The following is a 14,997-nucleotide window of genomic DNA, read 5'->3' on the forward strand; positions in this document are numbered from 1 at the left end:
GTGTTGGCCTGCGGGCTAAGGGTCCAGGGTTTGATTCTGGTCAAGGACACGTACCTCAGTTGCAGGGTTCCAGCCCTGGTTGGGGGTGTGCGAGAGGCAACCAATCGATGTATTTCTCTCACATCAGTGTTTCTCTCTGCCTCTCCCTTCCACTCTCTCTAAAAATCAATGGAAAAAATATGCTCGGATGAAGATTAAAAAAATTAAAAAAACTGTAAGTCAACAATTTCTAAACGTTTTCCATTAGTTGACCTTATCCTCAAACAACTTTGTCAGAATTAAGGAGCTTCAAGCAACCCCACACAACCAAGGGAAAACCAGGCCCATGGCTGGCTAGCCGTAGAAGTGGGAGGAAAGCCAAGGACTCCTGACACTGCCTCTCAGTTTAACTTCAGAAAGCTGCCTGGTATTTTTCTAAACCCACATAAAAATAAAGGACAACACTATCAGGGATTTTTGTATTTTATCTGACAAAGGATATCCTCTATCTTGGTAGAACTAAGTAAGTTATAATAAATTTTAGTGCAAATTTTTGTTTTGAAATATATAGTATATACACCTATCCAAAAAGGATTTACTTACTTAGAATGCTGAAGTTTATCTTCTATTAATGGAAGAACAGCTGGAATCATTTCTTGAGGGAAAATCTGGCTAACGATAGTAAGTGCCATACATACTTCCACCAGGTTAGTGCTCTGCAAGTCCTGACACAATCATTATGCAAAGAAAACATTCAGTCCAAAGTTCGAAATTAGGTATAACGAGCACAACATTGCAACGGCCCCACTTACTTAATAGTTTTCTCCTAACTTTATAATTAAGTTGTATATTTAGCTCATCTTTTATATAATATATATATATATATATATGTCTGTTTTATTTGCTTGAACAGTCAACAAATAAACACAGCCAAAAAGCAATTGATCCAAAAGGAAATTGTATTTCTGTTCTGACACTGGCCCAAGTAGTCTCCTTTAGAACAGCTTTTAAAACTTTTCTAAACTAATAGCAAGCCAACTTTATAAATTGTCCTTGTTAAACAATGAGTGAAAGTTTAAAAGGAAGTAATTCTCAAATATCCTATATAATAAAACCCTAATATGCAAATCGACCAAACGGCAGAACAACCGGTGGAACAACCAGTTGCCCCGACATGCACTGACCACCAGAGGGGGCAGACATTCAATGCAGGAGCTGCCCCCTGGTGGTGAGTGCGCTCCCAGAGGGGGAGCACCACTCAGAACTGGGCTCACGGCTGGCGAGCACAGCAGCTGCAGCGAGCGTCTCTCCCACCTCTGCTGCAGGTTGGCAGTAAGGAGCAAGGGGTCTCAGGTTGTGAGGGATATCTGACTGCTGGCTTAGGCCCAATCCTTGGGGGAGGACCAGGTGAACTGCAAGAAGCCGCAGGCCAGGCTAAGGGACACCCTCCCCCACAGTGCACGATTTTGTGCACCAGGCCTCTAGTATACAATAAAAGGCATAAATTTATACATACTTAAATATGCACAAATTTTTTATTAATCATTCTAACAGAAAATGAAAAACTATTTTTAAAAGCTTGGAAAAACTTAAGCTACTAGTAATCTCAATAGAGTATAAAACTTAAAAGTTCAGAAAGTACTACACACACACAGACCCACACATCAAAATACTGACACAAAGTAAACATGAAAATGCTCAACAAGCCGAAGCCAGTTTGGCTCAGTGGTAGAGAGTCAGTCTGCAGATTAAAAGGTCCCAGGTTCGATTCCGGTCAAGGGCATGTACATTGGTTGCGGGCACATCCCCGGTAGGGTGTGCAAGAGGCAGCTGGTCGATGTTTCTCTCTCATCGACGTTTCTAGCTCTCTATCTCTCTCCCTTTCTATCTGTAAAAAATCAAATATATTTTTTTTTTAAATGTTCAACAATTCAATTATCCTTCATTACCAATTTTGATTAAAAATTTAAACAGGAGCCCTAACCAGTTTGGCTCAGTGGAAAGAAAGTTCCTGGGTTCAATTCGGGTCAAGGACAAATGCCCAGGTTGTGGGGTCAATCCCCATGCAGGAGGCAGCCAATCAATTATTCTCTCTCAGCATTTATGTTTCTATCTCTCTCTCCCCTTCCCTCCCTCTCTAAAATCAATAAAAATATTTTCTAAAGAAATAATTTTTTTAATTTAATAGGAAAAAATATTGTGTATGGATTAAATTATGTTTTTAGTATCTGTATATTCCAGTTCCAATTATATTCTACGAGAGGCACCAATGGGGTCCCTCGGCCTGGCCTGCACGGAGCAGGCCGAAACCAACTCTCTGACATCCCCCAAGGGGTCCTGGATTGTGAGAGGATGCAGGCCAGGCTGAGGGACCCCACTGGTGCATGATTGGAGCAGGGGAGGGACTGCAGGAGGGTTCCAGGGCGTGTCCAGCCCATCTTGCCCAGCAGCAAGCTAACCTACCAGTCAGAGCATCTGCCCCCTGGTGGTCAGTGCACGTAACAGTGACTGGTTGAACAGTCCATCAAACAGTTGGACACTTAGCATATTAGGTTTTTATTATATAGAAGGAGGATTACTTTTAGAATTTAAAATAATGATTCAGTTTACATCTCCATCCTTTTAGAACAGATCCCATAAAAAGAGACAACAACATGTAAATACCCAGAACTAAGAGTCTGGAGATGTGTTATAAGTTTACAATAACAGCAGCAGTAGCTACTACTACTTTATATAGTGTTTCATCCAACCTTCACAACTTAGTTAAGTTCTATTATTATCTCCATCTTACAGATACAGACACTGATCTAAAAGATCTTTCTAAAATAAATAATAAAAATATTTTTCTATGCCCATTCTGTAAACCTACCTTCTTCCAAAAATATCTAATTCAATATGACTAAGGAAAAATGTCAGATGCCTGCAGAAATATTGTAATTACCAACTTCATAATAACCAACATACAGTACAGTACCTTTACAACTGTATTCACAAGGAGAAGTAACAGTTCATGACTTTCATGTAGAAATAAAGACACTGCCAAATAACCTACAAAATTTGAAGGGAAAAGTCTCATCACAATGTTTCCCAAGAATTGAAACAAAGCAATCATATATTCCAAAATTAAGTGTCAAAGATACCAGTTGTAGGTAAATATGAAAACAAGTTGTAAAATATGAAGGTCAAAACCTCTAGTAAGGAAGATTTCATGAGTTCTTCATCCTGAAATCTTTCAGAATTACTATTTCACAGGATATACCTAAAGTGGAAAAGAGACTGTATAACAACTTAAAGTTGTGTAGACACTAGAAATATAAACTATGTTTTGTGCATATCTCTATACAATCTATCAAAACATTTTCTGTCCTGTAGCCAAACACAGAGTTACTCAAAAACTAAGAGCTACTAGAGTTAATAGTGTGTTACTGGCTATCTGTGTTGTCCTTGAAAGAATTTTTCCTAATAGCCCTAAAGGTTGATTATAGACAAAAAAAAATAAATTTAAATGCCTCTAGGCCTTGGCCGGGTAGCTCAGTTAGTTAGAGCATCGTCACCCATACTACAAGGTTGTAGCTTTGATACCCATCAGGGCACATACAGTTAATCAATAAATGCATAAATAAGTGAAACACACAAAACGCTCTCTCTCTCTCAAATCAATAGATAAAAATTTTTAATAAATAAATAGATGCCTCTAATCCTCATAGCTAACATATGTGAAACTAAGAACAGGATATTTAAAATTATTCAAGTCAATTTCAGTTTTATTCTATAAAGAAACGTTTCTGATCATTAAGCTCATAAGGTTAAACTGACTTTTAAAAATTAGCTTTACTAAGGTATATTTAATTTGCACACAAGAAAATTCACCCATTTTTGTTTAATGATGTTTTTTTAAAAATATATTTTTTCTAGAGGTCCAATGCACAAAAGGAAATTCATGCAACGGGGGTGGCCCTCACAGTCCCAGCTTCATCCAGAAGGTTGTCCAGAAGGTTGTTTAGCTGTCTGGTCTAATTAGCATATTACACTTTTATTATTATAGAGTAGGGGCCCGGTACACAAAATTTGTGCATACGGGAATGGGGTGTCCCTCAGCCCAACCTGTACCCTCTGTACTCTGGGACCCCTCAAGGGATGTCTAACTGCCTATTTAGGTCTGATCCCTCTCACAATCCAGGATTGCTGGCTCCCAATTGCTTGCCTGCTTGCCTTCCTGATTGCCCCTAACCAATTCTGCCTGCCAGCTTGATCACCCCCTAACCACTCCCCTTCCAGCCTGATTGATGCCTAACTGCTCCCCTGCCAGCCTGTTTGTGCCTAACTGTCCTCCCCTGCAGGCCTGGTCCCCCACAACTGCTCTCCCCTATAGGCCTGGGTCCCCCACAACTGCCCTTCCCTGCAGGCCTGGTCGCCCCCCAATTTCCATCCTCTGCCGGCCTGGTCACCCCTAACTGCCCTCCCCTGCAGGCCTGATGGCCTCCAACTGCCCTCTCTTGCATGTCTGGTCCCTTCCAACTGCCCTCCCCTGCTGACCTGATTGCCCACAACTGCCCTCCTTTGCAGGCCTGGTCCCTCCCAACTGCCCTTCCCTGCTGACTATCTTGTGGTGGCCAATTTGTGTCCACATGGGGGCAGGATCTTGACCACATGGGGGCAGCCATCTTGTATATTGGAGTGACAGTCAATTTGTATATTACTCTTTTATTAGATAGGATAGAGGCCTGGTGCACAGGTGGGGGCCAGCTGCTTTGCCCTGAAGGGTGTCCCAGGTCAGGGTTGGGGTTCCCTTGGGGTATGGAGCAGCCTGGGCAAGGGGCCTGTGGTGGTTTGAAGGCTCACCACGCCCCCCAGTGATCCAAGCAGAGGCCCTGGGATTTACTTATCTTCTATAATTGAAACTTTGTAGCCTTGAGTGCAGCCAAACCTCCTACTTGCTCCGTGGCTGCTGTGGCTGCCACCAATTTTGTTGGGATTTATGTATCTTCTATAATTGAAACTTTGTAGCCTTAAGTGGAGGCCTAAGTCCAGGGTGTGTGGAAAGCTTGTCTTCCTCCATTGCCTGGGAAACCTAAGCTTCCTGCTTGCTCAGGGGCCACACCCATCTTGGTTGGGGTTAATTTGCATACTCACTCCTGATTGGCTGGTGGGTGTGGCAGAGTAATGATTAATTTGCAAATTACTCTTTTATCAGATAGGATTGACTTCAGAGAGAGGAAGGGAGAGGGAGAAAGAGATAGAAACATCAATGATGAGAGAGAATCATTGATCAGCTGCCTCCTGCACACCAACTGCTGGAGATCAAGTCTACAACCCGGACATGTGACCTGACTGGGAACTGAACCATACCCTCCCGGTTCATAGGTCGACATTCAACCACTGAGCCAGGCCTACTTTAATGAGTTTTGACAAACTCATTTGTCGTATACATATATATGTGTGTGTGTGTGTGTATATATATATATATATATATATATATATATATATATGTATATAGTCATCCAACCACCATTGCAACAACAGGCATTTTTTAATCTCTATAACTCCAAAATGCTATGAATCAGGAAAACTGACTTTATTTATTGGCTCTGAGTTTTAAAGTACTATTACATGTATAAATTTTTGGAAACTACAAGGCAATGTTCTAAAAACATACTATACTAGAGGCCCAGTGCATGAATTTGTGCACAGGTGGGGGGTCCCTTGAACTAGCAGGCAATTGGGGCTGATTGGGACAACTCGCCTAGTCCTGATCAGGACCAATCAGGGACTATCAGGGACAGTCAGGAGGTTCCGATTGGGGTGATCAGAGCTGGCCGGCCGGGGGGAGGGGCCACAGGAGGTTGACTGTGGAAACGCACTGACCATTAGGGGGTAGCTCCTGTGTTAAGCATCTGTCCCCTGGTGGTCAGTGCACATCATATCAACAGATCGACCGGTTGTTTGGTCATAATGGTTGCTTAGGCTTTCATATATATATATATATATATATATATATATATATATATATATATGAATGATACCTGTCATCATTCATTTTATATAGTAATTGGAACTTTAAGGACAACATTAAGTCTTGAACACATACATACCTACTCTTTTTTCTAAAAGGTTTCCTTGTTGTGCCAACTTGATTGCATGTATGTAGCCAAAGGAAGCATCATATCCAAGCATTTCACAATATATAAGTCTCACCATACATTCCTTCATCATTTTCTGAAAAGAAAAATATCCAGTAACTGTGTAAATAAATAGAATATTTTATTTTTTTATTATGTTGCAATCAATTAACAAGGAAATCTTTTAATCCTGGCATTGAAAAAAGTGAGTGTTTGTGTGTGTGTGTGTGTGTGTGATATAAATTAATCACCTTAAGTCAGACTTTATAAATAAAAGTTTCTCCCTAACTTAACTACCAACAGTATTCATTTTAGTAAAATAATTTCAATATTTTGTTAGTTGCAATACTATAAAATAAATCAACTGTAGCTATTTATAATTCTAGATGACCTTCATGTAAAACTTGGGCATAATGTGAGATATATGATCGATCCTCAGACAAAATATTGCCCATAGTAATGTGAGTTGGCTTCTAGAATGCCAATTATTTTAATATATTTTATCAACTGAGTATTCATAAAATTCCTACAAGTTGGTAATAATTTCTGTAACAAAATATTTTTCACATTTAAAAACAAAATTGAACCCTAGCCAGTTTGGCTCAGTGGATAAGGTTGGCCTGCGGACCGAAGGGTCCTGGGTTCAATTCCAGTCAAAGGCACAATTGCAGGCTCCTCCTCGACACAGGCCTTGGTCAGGGCTTATGCAGGAGGCAACCAATCAATAAATTTTTCTCACATTAATATTTCTGTTTTTCCCTCTCCCTTCCACTCTCTCTAAAAAAAAGAAAAGAAAAATATCCTTAGGTGAGAATTAAAATAAATAAATGATTGCATTTTCTCTGGTGAGAATCACCAAAAAAAAGTTGATGAAATTAATGCTGTTTGAAAAGTCTAACTATGTGGAACCAAGTTTAAAAACAACTGGATTGTGATTTAGCTGCTAGGCAATATACTTAGTTTTATAGCAAGAAAACCATTTTCTAATCTTGTCAGTCAGTCAACCTATACTACAAGATCTATAAACCTACAATCCAAGATATATAACAGTAAAATGAGATCTACAATATGTCACTTTGGATCTGAAAATATTATTTTAAATGATATATACTCACCTTTTCCCAGAGCACAACATTAAAACAGCAAGATCAGCACTGGGGTCCCAGGAGTATTGCCACATTTACGGTATATAATTACTAGATGCCAAGTGCATGAAAATTCATGCCCTGGAGGAGGGAGTCTCTCAGTCCCACCTGCCCCCTCTCACAGTCTGAGAGCTCTCCGGGGCAGGATGCAACCTGGCAATTAGGGGAAGGCAACGCCCCCATCACACCTCTGCTGCTGCCACTGCCGGCAGTGTAAGCGTTGGCTGGCCTGGTTACCTGAACCTCAGGTGGTCCTGGGCGGCTGGGCAGCCACCATCCAAGGCTTGCTTGCGCCTTGAGCATTGGCTGGGCAGCCGACATCTGAGTCTTGACTGTGCCTTGGGCATCGAGTGGGCAGCCACCATCCAAGGCTTGCCTGCACCTCGGGTATTGGCTGGGCAGCCACCATCTGAGGCTTGCCTGCACCTCAGGCTGGCTCTGGGTGGCTAAGGGGACTGGGGGACTCCTAAGACAACCGCACGAAGCGGCCGGACACACCTGGGGGCGGGTTCGGCCGTGCCACATGCCTGCCGCCCCGGCGGAGCTGAAGGGACTGGGCACCGCCATCTTGTGGCTGTGGGCCCTGCCATATTTGAGGGCATTGCAGTCAATTAGCATATTCCGTCTTTATTGACTGTGGGTGCCACCATCTTTGCGAGGGTGTGCTGGTCAATTAGCATATTCACTCTTTATCAGATAGTATCATCACATTGGCACTAAATTGACATTAGTCAACATCAAGTCTTGCTCCATGCAGTCAGTCAATAATAAAAGGCTAAACTTAATATTTGACTTACTACCATCCATAACTAATAGTGATAAATTAGATTTTAGCAAGTGATCAATTAGATGTCACTATGGAGTCCACAGTGGACCAGATTTCAAATTCCAAATGTGCTGGCACTGACTATGCAAACTTACCAGTGTTGTTGTAGGAGCAGAAACCGCTGCTTTCAGATTACTTAGTTCCTGCTGGATTAGTTTCTCTTCCTCCTGAAAAAATGAGAATATTTAAATGCATGAACAACTGTCTTTTTAAATTACACAGTATTTTTAAAACTTTTTAATTATTTTTAATATGTTTTTACTAATTTTAGAGAAAGGGATAGAGAGAAAAACATCGGTCAGCTGCCTCCTACAGGCCCCCTACTGGGATCGAGCCTGAATCCCGGGCATGTGCCTGCCAGAAACCAACCACTGTCTCACTAATAGAAAGATGTAAAAGGCTGGTCAACCTTGAAGCTCTGAAAGGTCAGAGCCAACCACTCCCTACCTAATTGAGACAATGGTTCCTGAGGCAACTTTCCCATCTTGTAATCATGTAAATCCTTACTAATATGATAATCCACTTATTACCTGCCTAAGAGCTATGGGGGTATCCTAAACCTGCTTAAGGGTAATGGGTGTAGCCGAAGCCGGTTTGGCTCAGTGGATAGAGCATCAGCCTGCGGACTGAAGGGTCCCAGGTTTGATTCCAGTCAAGGGCATGTATCTTGGTTGCAGGCACATCCCCAGTAGGGGGTGTGCAAGAGGCAGCTGATCAATGATTCTCTTTCATTGATTTTTCTAACTCTCTATCCCTGTCTCTTCCTCTCTGTAAAAAATCAATAATATATATATAAATATATATATATTTATAATTTTTTTTAAGGGTAATGGGTGTATCCCATTGTCTTAATAAAAGGGATAGCAAGGCCAGAGCCCAGTGGCAATCCTCCACTAGAGGTGGGCTCCGCCTGGTCCCCATATCACCAATTCTTCTAGTCTCTCTTTAATTTGCGTGTGGCCCTTCGCCAGAACCCAAACCCTGAACAGGAACCCTGAGCCACGTGGGACGTGAAAGGGGTCTCCATATGTGCCCTGACCGGGAAAAGAATAGGCATCCTCTTGGTGCATGGGTCAAATCTCAACCACTCAACCACTGAGCAGCATTGGCCGAGCTGTAACAGTATTTTTAAAGGGAAAATATAATTTATAATGCTTTCAATAAAAATAAACATTATTTTAAAGGAACGTTATAAGAATTTGCTTAAAGGCTTTTATCCAGTCCTCAGACTCATTATTGGAAAGAAATATTTCCAAGTCTAACCCATCTCTCTCTTTTCTTCACTCAGTTTCTGACCCCTTAAAGATAGTTTAGTAGAAAAAAATTTTTTTTTCTTAACAGTGAAGAAAAAGAAAAAATTCTTCATGTACTGGCCAACAAAAAAGTTCTCACATCTTTCCCTTAAAATTAAAAGGCCTTCATGGAATAGAGAAACAGGGGAAGGCAGAAACAAAATGAGTCTGTTTCCCTTACTATTTTCTTCTCTATCTTTCCCTTATTTCTCATACCCTTTCCCTCACTTCTCATCTCTAACACGCAATAAATATATCAATGTGTTTACTTCTATTCTCTGAATTGTATTTACCTTCTTTTTTTAAATGTATTTTATTGATTTTTTTTTTCTTTTTTTACAGAGAGGAAGGGAGAGGGATAGTTAGAAACATCGATGAGAGAGAAACATCAATCAGCTGCCTCCTGCACACCCCCACCGGGGATGTGCCTGCAACCAAAGCACATGCCCTTGACCGGAATCGAACCCGGGATCTTTCAATCCGCAGGCAGACACCCTACCCACTGAGCCAAACCGGTTTTGGCTGTATTTTATCGTACCTTCTTAAAGGCACCTGAAAACTTGCCCCACTTTTGGCTAATATAATGCTATCTTTAAATTACACATTGAATTAGCAGGTATCCATTTGGTGGCTAACCAAGAACTACTGGTAAGCACTACCTCATATAGATACTTTACGTATACTTGTAGTTTCAAACCTCAGTTTGGGACCAAATTTTTTTATTTCATTCATTCAGAATCTTATAAAAATTAGCAAAGGACAAAAACGTTAAGACAACATTAAGTCCACAAACAATGAACTTTTAATGTGAAGCAGACCCTCCCCAGTTCAGCAGCATCTGATTTCAGTTTTAAAAGAACTTTTTAAACACGCAGAGCACTCTGAAGAAAAGCCTTCCCTCTTTGCCTTTTTCTCTCTCCTGCACTTATATCATGGTATACCTTACCCTGGTCCAAGCCTAAATGAATGGCCCATTCCTTGGGAAGAGAAAGTGTCTCCTCCACATAACCTCTTTCATAAATATATCCGGACAAATTATGACACAGTAACATATGTTGTTAAGACATAAGCTAAGTTACTTTTCACACAGTAACAGTGATCTTTGTCAAGATATAAGCTCCTTGAAGCTTTGAATCAGTATCTCACACAACCTGTGCAACTACCCAAAGTTGCGGGAACTTAATCGCCTGTAAAATAACTGCTCATCTTCCAAGCCCATCTGAGGCAGCGACTCCCGCAGCGATGTGTACGATTTGGAAGAATTATGCTTTTTTTTTCTTTGCCCTACGCATCGGTCTAACTAAACACCTCAAGCTCCCCACAGATATTCGACAACAGGGTCTGCTCCAGTGGGTGACATCTGGCGACAGAGGAACCGGGGCAGAGAAGGAACTGGGGAGGGAAGGCACTCTGCAGGCGGTGAGTGCTGACACTTGTTCTGCGCTTGTTACAGATTTCCACTCGCTTGTCGTCTCACCCAAACAGCCTATGGAACACGCATGGGTATTTTCCCACCTCCACGTTCAGGAAACACAAGCAGGTTCAAGAATTTAGAGATCCGCCCGCCGATCAGGAGTCGGTGTCAGTCAGGGCCCATGGAAACCGGCCTCCCAGGTCCCAGTCCTCCGGCAGGAACGTGCCGCGTCCGGACGGACGGACGGACGCAGGGATGGACCGACACCCGCCGCCCGAGCCCCGCGGAGGGCCAGCCCCGGGCTCGCGGCGGGCGGACACCGGCGTCCCCGCGCGGGGCCTCCCGGCGCCCGGACCTCCGGCCCGGCCCGCGCTTACGTGCTTGGAGGTGAGCGCGGTGATGCCGCGGATGAGGCCGCCCAGCCGCGAGGAGAAGGGCGCCCTGGCGGCCGCCGGCCCGCCCGCGCCCGGCGTCTGCAGGAACAGCCCGGGCAGCGCCGTCAGCGTCTTCTCCACGATGTCGCTCATCGCCGCCGCCGCCCGCGCCCCGGCCGCCGCCCGGCTTCATGCCCGGCCCGGCCCGCCGCCCGCCCGGCCTCCGTAGGCACTTCCTGTTTGTTTGAAGAAGAAATCTTTATTGGTGCTCCTCGCGGACAAGCGCAGTGCAGTTCCCGGCAGCGGCCGCGTGGGGGCGCGAGAGGCCGCGGGGAGAGGCGCTCGCACCGCCTGCGCGCGAGGTTTGACTCCGGGCCGGGAAGGAAAGGGCGGTTTCAGCGGCCGCGCCGGGGTACCGCGCCTGGTGGTCCTCCCCGGTGGCCGCTCGGACCCGGCCCTCCTACACCTCGTCCTCCTTGGCTTCCCTCTCCGGTTCGCAGCCTCGCGCCGCCGAGGCCGCCTCCAGGGGCGCCACCGCTCACTCCCTGCACCGCACCTCGAGGGGCCGGGCCATGCGGGGCCCCGGCGGTGCTGAGTGACAGATGGCAGGCTCCCCTGCGAGTCCATCCCTCTCTCTCCTCCGGGATTTAGGAAACCAGGACGAGCGAGGGATCGGAGGCCAGCCCCGCCCCGACAACTCCTGCTGGCGGGTTGCAGGGTCATGGTCAGCCTCCTGGAGCGGACCTGGCCCCGCAGGCAAGCCGGGATGGGTGTCCCTGTCCCAGCTCTTTCCCAGTGATCACAGCCGCCACTGCTGTGCATGAATATGTATCTCCCCACAGGGAGGTTCTTAAGTGCGGTCTGATGACTTCTGAGGGTCCCTAAGACCCTTCCTGGGGTTCCATGAAGTCACAACTATATTTATCTTACTTAAATGTTATTTGTTGTTTTTACTCTCATCCTCTCCCCAGTGTCCAGAGAAGTTTTTAAGAGAATAGCTAACATACAATCACTCTATTGGCAAGTGAAATGTGTCCTTGAAAGTCGTGTTTTGTAGAATTTTCTAAGGTTAACATCATATATGTATATCCTATATGAATAAAAGCCTAATATGCAAAATGGCCAACCATTCCTTCGACCATTGGACCAGTTGCTATGAAGGGCACTGACCACCAAGGGGCAGACGTAGATTAGCTTGCTCCTGGGGTCCGGCCAATCGGGACTGAGCAAGTCCTCCGACAAGCCTTGGAACCCTCCAGTGGTTCCTCCCTGGCCCTCTCTCAATCCAAGACCCCTCAGGGGATATTGGAGAGCCAGTTTCGGCCAATCCACACAGGCCAGGCCGAGGGACCCTATGGGTGCACTGGGCCTCTAGTATCTATGTGATGTTAGTTTTCAGAAACTAACTCAGTTTGTCCTCAGTACTCCTAGTGTGATCTTATGCACTATCTTCACTTATTCCTAATCTCTGTAACCTTTTTAGTACAACAAATGTTTTTTTGAAATCCCTAAATTGTCCTAGTACCTAAACAGAAACACAAGAAAAAGGTCTGTTTTGTTGACTTGTTTTAGAAGAATATTTTTAAATTTATTGAAAACTTTTCTAAATATTTAAATTTTACCTGAAATTGTTCTCCTGTTAGACATTGTCTTATTCTAAAATAAAATTGTGTTTTGTTTTTAGGATTTCATTGGCTTACAAAAGGGAGATTAGAAGAAGACTTGCTTTCTCAACCCTCCCACATCTAAAGATGCTGAAAAGATTACCTTGACATCAGTACCAGAGAATTCCCTCACTTGGGTAAAGGGTAGAATCTGAGGGAAACTGCAAATAAGTAAGGAAAGCATAACAAAAGCTTCTTTCTTTTCCTTGGCCTTAGGAATGCTCACAATTTATCTTGTCTTATTCAACAAGACAGTTTCAAATACTACCGTGTTTCCCCAAAAATAAGACATCCTCCAAAAATAAGACCTACTTACAGCTTTCCTTCTGAGTGAAATATAAGGCATCCCCCCGAAAATAAGGCCCTCCCTAGGCTAAACATGAGAGATTTGGTCCACTGAATCTGAAAGAAATGGAGTCACAAGAAATTCAGCAGGAAATTCAGGAATTGGATTGTTATGATGATGTTCCAGAAGATGATGACATGATTGTCATTGAATAAATGAGTAAATTCTTGATACTGTAGGATTCACAGTTTGTCTGGTTTGTGTTGACAACTACCATACTACCGTACTGTATACAGGTAATAAATTTCCTTTATTTTTATTTAACAATAAATGTGTACCATATTCTTCTTCATGGAAAAATAAGACATCCCCTGAAAATAAGACCTAGCACATCTTTGGGAGCAAAAATTAATATAAGACACTATCTTATTTTCGGGGAAACGGTATTATGGTTCCAGTTAAGTTGAGGCATGATTTTGCGACCAATAATTCAGTTTAAAGGAAAGGGAATTTAAGATTTTAAACATGACAAGATCTTTAAATGCCAAAACTTTTGTGTTTCCACTTTTCAAACTAGAAAGGAAAAAAAACAAAACGGAAGCTTCTCTCAGGTTAAAAGATTGTATTGCACTGGCTAGAGAAGAGCACACAGTAACTGAGACACTAATAAAGCCTGTACATTGCTCTAACCGGTTTGGCTCAGTGGATAGAGTGTTGGCCTGTGGACTCAAGGGTCCCAGGTTTGATTCCAGTCAAGAACATGTACCTTGGTTGTGGGCACATCCCCAGTGGGCAGTGTGCAGGGGGAAGCTAATTGATGTTTCTCTCTCATCAATGTTTCTCACTCTCTATCCCTTTCCCTTCCTCTCTGTAAAAAAATCAATTACTAAAAAAAATTTTTTTAAAGTCTGTACATTATTCAATGATTGTTTGGGACATGAAAAGTCAAAGAAATTGTGGCAGTACTATTCTCCAAAGATGCAGTAATGCACCAAATTAGGAAATTTGTTTCAAACACAAAGACTGGATTAATATCTCATCTGCAGAATTATACTGCCTTTCAGACAGACAATTATATAATTATAGATGTAGCTATACTTGTGGCTTTGTTTGTATCTATCAAATACAAGCAACAACAAATCCCTGAAGAAGAGCTTTTATATAAATGCTTGGCACTAGACACAGGTGCAGAAATAAGTGTTGAACAATTTTTTTAAAATATCATAGTTTATCTTGAAAGAACTATGGTATTTGCACTAACGGTATTTAAAAACCACTGGCAGCTTGCCAAAACCGGTTTGACTCAGTGGATAGAGCATCAGTCTGCGGACTGAAAGGTCCCGGGTTCGATTCCGGTCAAGGGCATGTACATTGGTTGCGGGCACATCCCCAGTGGGGGTTGTGCAGGAGGCAACTGGTTGATGTTTCTCTCATCATCAATGTTTCTAGCTTACTATCCCTCTCCCTTTCTCTCTGTAAAAAATCAATAAAATATATTTAAAAAAAAACAAACAAACAAACAAAAAAAAACACTGGCAGCTTAACACAAATCAAGGCAGAAGCTCTGGACTGTACTTTTTACCACCACACACTCACTTTTTTTTTTTTTTTTTTTTTTTAATCCAATTTTGCCCTGGCCAGTGTTCTCAGTCATTAGCATCAGCCACCAGAAGCTGGAAGAAGCAAGGAATGAATTTCCCTCTAGAACCTCCAGAGGGAGTGCTTCTCTGCCTATCCCTTGGTTTCTGTGCAGTGAAACTGACATGAGACCTATGGCCTCCTGAACTATAGGAGAACATTTCTTGTGTTCTTATTTTTTGTGTTTATGTTTTAAACCAGAGGCCCGGTGCACAAAATTCATGCACAGGAGGGGGGGAGGTGTCCCTCAGCCCCATCTG

General features: G+C 43.1%; 1 protein-coding gene across 4 annotated transcripts in view; it reads right to left on the reverse strand.

The window, feature by feature from the left end:
* AP4E1 (adaptor related protein complex 4 subunit epsilon 1) overlaps positions 1-11,382 on the reverse strand; it is an 80,574-nt gene extending 69,192 nt beyond the window's left edge. For 3 of the 4 annotated variants that reach the window (XM_084894082.1, XM_084894081.1, XM_084894080.1), the window contains exons 1-5: positions 11,153-11,382; positions 8,165-8,236; positions 6,072-6,195; positions 2,954-3,027; positions 583-704 (exon numbers count right to left, since the gene is read on the reverse strand). In XM_084894082.1, the coding sequence (XP_084750208.1) occupies positions 583-704; positions 2,954-3,027; positions 6,072-6,195; positions 8,165-8,236; positions 11,153-11,302 (542 nt within the window). In that variant the 5' untranslated portion in view covers positions 11,303-11,382. Of the gene's footprint in view, positions 1-582; positions 705-2,953; positions 3,028-6,071; positions 6,197-8,164; positions 8,237-11,152 lie in introns of those variants that run through there. The other variant, XM_084894083.1, reaches the window with a different exon arrangement.
* Between the last annotated feature and the right edge of the window lie 3,615 nt (positions 11,383-14,997).

This window comes from Pipistrellus hanaki, assembly GCF_964339955.1.
Source record: "Pipistrellus hanaki genome assembly, chromosome: 1".
NCBI lineage: Eukaryota > Metazoa > Chordata > Mammalia > Chiroptera > Vespertilionidae > Pipistrellus > Pipistrellus hanaki.